This window comes from Squalius cephalus (genome assembly GCF_949319135.1).
Source record: "Squalius cephalus genome assembly, chromosome: 20".
Taxonomy (NCBI): Eukaryota; Metazoa; Chordata; class Actinopteri; order Cypriniformes; family Leuciscidae; genus Squalius; species Squalius cephalus.
The window spans coordinates 35,284,859-35,289,858 of NC_137141.1; the positions used below are offsets into that span (position 1 = coordinate 35,284,859).

At 46.2% G+C, this 5,000-nt stretch overlaps 1 protein-coding gene across 1 annotated transcript in view; it reads left to right on the forward strand.

The window, feature by feature from the left end:
- LOC307148400 (ryanodine receptor 3) overlaps positions 1-5,000 on the forward strand; it is a 176,833-nt gene that overhangs the window by 165,433 nt on the left and 6,400 nt on the right. The window contains exons 96-102 of the mRNA XM_079853889.1: positions 518-703; positions 785-915; positions 1,002-1,044; positions 1,253-1,380; positions 2,975-3,035; positions 3,145-3,291; positions 4,964-5,000. The exon at positions 4,964-5,000 is cut by the window's right edge and continues 98 nt beyond it. Of these exons, the coding sequence (XP_079710015.1) occupies positions 518-703; positions 785-915; positions 1,002-1,044; positions 1,253-1,380; positions 2,975-3,035; positions 3,145-3,291; positions 4,964-5,000 (733 nt within the window). The remainder of the gene's footprint in view (positions 1-517; positions 704-784; positions 916-1,001; positions 1,045-1,252; positions 1,381-2,974; positions 3,036-3,144; positions 3,292-4,963) is intronic.

Sequence of the window (5,000 nt, forward strand, 5' to 3'; positions counted from 1 at the left end):
TTTTTTGTTTTTTCACCCTGTATGTATCAAAAAACGATAAAGAAATCATAAGAACCTGTGTGTGCATGCGTGTGTGTGTGTGTGTGTGTGTGTGTGTGTGTGTGTGTGTGTGGGTGTATGTGTATGTGTCCGTGTGTATGTGTATGTGTCCGTGTGTGTGTGTGTGTGTGTGTGTGTGTGTGTGTGTGTGTGTGTGTGTGTGTGTGTGTGTGTGTGTGTGTGTGTGTGTGTGCGTGCGTGCGTGCGTGCGTGCGTGCGTGCGTGCGTGCGTGTGTGTGCGTGCGTGTGTGTGTGTGTGTGTGTATGTGTCCTTGTATGTGTGTGTGTGTGTGTGTGTGTGTGTGTGTGTGTGTGTGTGTGTGTGTGCGTGTGTGTCGTGTATGTGTGCATGTGTGTGTGTGTGTGTGTGTGCGTGTGCGTGTGTCGTGTGTGTGTGCACGTGTATGTGTGTCCGTGTGTGTGTGCGTGTGTGTGTGTGTGTGTGTGTGTGTGTGTGTGTGTGTGTGTGTTTGAGAAGGTGACGGGTGAGGACTCGGATGACTCGGACCCGTGGACGCGGCGTGAGGAAGACGAGGATGAAGGAGTGGTGGAGTACTTCGTTCTTCAGGAGAGCAGCGGATACATGGCTCCGACTCTCCGCTTCCTCGCCGTCATGCACACACTCATCTCATTCCTCTGTGTGCTGGGATACTACTACCTCAAGGTACGACATTACCCAGAATCCCCGGCGCAGGAGCTCTCGCAGGTGTGTGTTAGTGTGGCACTGAACGTGTGTGTGTCTCAGGTGCCGCTGGTGGTGTTCAAGCGCGAGAAGGAGATCGCGCGCAAGCTGGAGTTCGACGGGCTTTACATCACCGAACAACCGTCTGACGACGACATCAAGGGCCAGTGGGACCGACTGGTCATCAACACCCCGTGAGTCTCGCCGCACTGCATTATGGGTCTGTTCCACTGCATCACAGTCTCTGTGAAGAATTAAACACTGTTTCTGCTTTACGCAGGTCTTTTCCCAACAACTACTGGGACAAATTTGTCAAACGGAAGGTAAGATCATCAATAAATGCCACATTTCAGAACAAAATCAACAGGGAAATAAACTGTGTGTGTATGTGTGTGGGGGGGGGGGGGGGGGTGATGAGGTTGATGAGGATGATGATGATGATTCTCAGTATGTTAGTATTCTCAGTCACACTAATGATGGTGTGTGTGTGTGTGTGTGTGTGTGTGTGTGTGTGTGTGTGTGTCTCCTCAGGTTATTAATAAGTATGGCGATCTGTACGGGGCGGAGCGCATCGCTGAGCTTCTGGGTCTGGATAAGAGCGCTCTGGACTTCAACCCCACAGAAGAGACGGTCATTAAAGACGCGTCGCTGCTGTCCTGGTCAGAAACACACTGCCCATATCATCATACACTCTGATATACTTTCTCATCAATTTAATAATAATAATCATAGTAGACTGTGATACAAGACAATAGACCTGTTTCTCAGACACAGAAGTCGTCATTTATTTGGGGGTTTTACATATTTTTTACTTGATGTACTTTATATGGGAGTTATGGGGGTGCTGATGTCAGAGCTAAATACTCATAAACTCCACAGATATCAACATAAATAAATACAGAATATTCAATAAGGGATATTTTTATGAATGAAGGCCAGTATCACTGATACTAATACAGACTCTGATGTCTCAGTGAAATAACAAATGAACATTTATTAGGCTTCAAAAAATAATAACTTTTAATTTAAGCGAACTTAAAAACAATCCTCACATAAACCCATGATAATAAATATCATATTTACCTGTGCCCATACCTGTCTAACAGAATATACAGAATAAAATTATCATATAGTTTGCTTAAGTTATAAATTAAATATAGATTAATCCTTAATAAAGCTACCTTTAGTCAAGAGCAGTGAGTGATTATCTCTGTTCTCTTTGTTCTTTGATTGGCTTTACTGACAGACAGAATTAGAGGCTACTGTCCCTTTAAGAGTGTCTGCACATGATCTCACACACACACTCATTCTCTCACAACTCTTTATGTTCATTGAAGACGTTATTAAACTACTTTAAGACTGCTCTGATGAGGATACTCGACAAAATGGACATTAAATGTGTGTGTTATTGTTCATTCAAGCGTGAAAGAGAACTGTATTCTGGCGCGCGTCTATCTGTGTGTCGTGTGTGTAGTGTGTGGCGTGTGTGTGTGTGTGTGTGTCACAGACAGCGCGTTCTCTTTGAAATGATGATGTGTTGATTGTGTGAGTAGGATGCTTTACAGTATCTGGCAACCGGACAACCTTAGATTAACCCATACAGTGCATCCGGAGAAGCATCTCAAGCATGATCCGTGGAAACCGGATGAACCGGAGCTCAACATTGAGTGTCATGGCAAAGGCTGTGAACACTTGTGGACATGTGATTTTTTCATTTTTTATTTGTGATAAATTTGCAATGATTCCAAACAAACTTCTTTCATGTTGTCATTATGGGGTTTTGTTTGCTGAATTTTGGAATAAGGCTGTAACACAACATAATGTGTAATAAGTGCAGCGCTGTGAATGCTCTCCGGATGCGCTGAACATCGATGTGATTATTCAGATAACGAGGTTTGGGCCATACAAATTACGGGAGTTTCCCGGGAGAAATTACAAACGGGAGGAGGGGGGGCGTGGGTGTGAAATACGGGAGACTCCCGGGAAAAACGGGAGTGTTGACGGGTGAGTGAGTGGAGGCGGGGCTCATTTGCATATTCATAGAACCGCGTATACTAAATGAGGCAAGGGTGTCGAGTTACAGTCAAGATATTTTAAGACATGAAGACATTTTTTCCAGGAAATAAAAACGTTTACATATGTAATTTCGGTGATCAAAGATGAGTTTTAAAGGATAAAATGATTGAAACGGGGATTTTAAACTCTAGAAGGCTCATGTTCGCTCTTCTTCTCTGGTTCTCTGCTGTTCTTCAGGTTGAGCTCCATCGACACCAAGTATCACGTGTGGAAGCTGGGCGTGGTGTTCACCGATAACGTGAGTGTTTGCGCTGCTTCATGAGCCGGATGAGGTCACGTGATCGCTGACGTGTGTGTGTGTGTGTGTGTGTGTGTGTGTGTGTGTGTGTGTGTGTGTCTCCTTGCAGTCGTTCCTGTATCTGGTCTGGTACACCACCATGTCTATCCTGGGTCACTATAATAACTTCTTCTTCGCCGCTCACTTGCTGGACATCGCCATGGGCTTCAAGACCCTCAGGACCATCCTCTCCTCCGTCACACACAACGGCAAACAGGTCACACACACACACACACACACACACACACACTCTCACACTCACACACTCACTCACTCTCTCACACACACACACCCATGCTCTCTCTCACACACACACACAAAAACAGACACACACACACACACACCTAGTGTTGTCAAAAGTAGTGACTTCGGTACCAAGTCGATACTGGAATTGTAAAAATGTGCCGCTTTGAGCGCTGTTGAGCGGGATCATAAACACCTCTGATTGGCCGTTGTGTTCACGAGCTCATCAGACATGTCTGTGATTGGCTACAATGATCAGCGCTTCAAAAACATGTTGTAAATGTACATCAATGAGGCTCTTCAGCGAGCGCTTTCACAGACACACACGTGAGCATTTGAAAACAGGCGTGTACCAGCGGCCCGGTCCTGCTTTCAAACGCTCCCGCTCTCGTTCCTTAAAACACGACGCACCGGCCTCGTATCTCTCCCGGAGGAGCGGAAGCATAAAGCCCCGTTCACACTACAAGCGACAAAGCGACACGATACCATTCATTTCAATGGGGAGCGGGCGATTTCCGGCGACATGCGCGACAGTGACCGTTGGCGACTGGATGGGGCGTGTCCAGTGACGCGACAAAGTTCAGATCTGTTCAACTTTATGCAAATGAAGAGCGAATTTCGGGAGTGACGACTAATAAGAGTGAAGTCAGTAGGGCGCGCGTGATCCGTCACTCTTCAGTGCCGAGTCCGGCCGAGGCAAGATGATTGAGAAGTTTATTTTAGCAGTCAGAAACTGTCCAATAATGTATGATATGTCTCCGTGTACATACAGTGGTACTCGCCGTGCTGACTCCGAGCCTGAAGGGTTTTGTGAACTCAGATAGACCAGTATCTGCCCGTTTGCTGCAGTTAAATAGCCGTGATAGCAAAGAGCACTCGCTGTTTCCCGTTCATCTTTAATATTATGCATTTTATGTACTGATTCCATTTATATTTAGACTTTTCCTTCCAAAATGTTAGCTTGTAGCGGCAAGAAAACAGATTTGTTGTCTACAACATGGAGTAACATCTGTGAATGTCACTCATAAACATTACTAGGCAACCAGTAGTGGGAACGCCTACTAGCGACCTCACCGCCAGCCACTGGCGACATGCAGCGACAAACGCCGCTTGTAGTGTGAACGGGGCTTAAAGGAGGAGCGACGACAGTGAAGCGCGAGAGAGGACATGCCTGAACTTGTGTTGTGTTGTGTTTTATTGTGACAGCAGTCGTCCGTGAGGGGCTGCTGTCTTTTACTTTCGTTTTGTATTTGTTTTATTTTTATCATTAAATATGTTTGAATGTTCTCCGGTTCCCGCCTCCTCCTTCCCGGGTTTCGGGACCAGTGTAACGCAGTTCAGATGTTATAGGAAGAAGAACTTTCAAACACTCCCCCCGCTCTCGTTTCTTAAAACACTCTCAAATGCTCCGTGCGCTGATCATTGTAGCCAATCACAGACATGTCTGATGAGCTCCTGAACACAACGGCCAATCAGAGGCGTTTATGATCCCGCTCAACAGCGCTCAAAGCGACACATTTTTACAATTCCAGTACCGACTTGGTACCGAAGTCGCTACTTTTGACAACACTAACACACACACACACACATGCTCTACCGTGGTTTCAGTGTGTGTGTGTGTGTGTGTGTGTGTGTGTTTCTCTCAGCTGGTGCTGACGGTCGGGCTGCTCGCGGTGGTCGTGT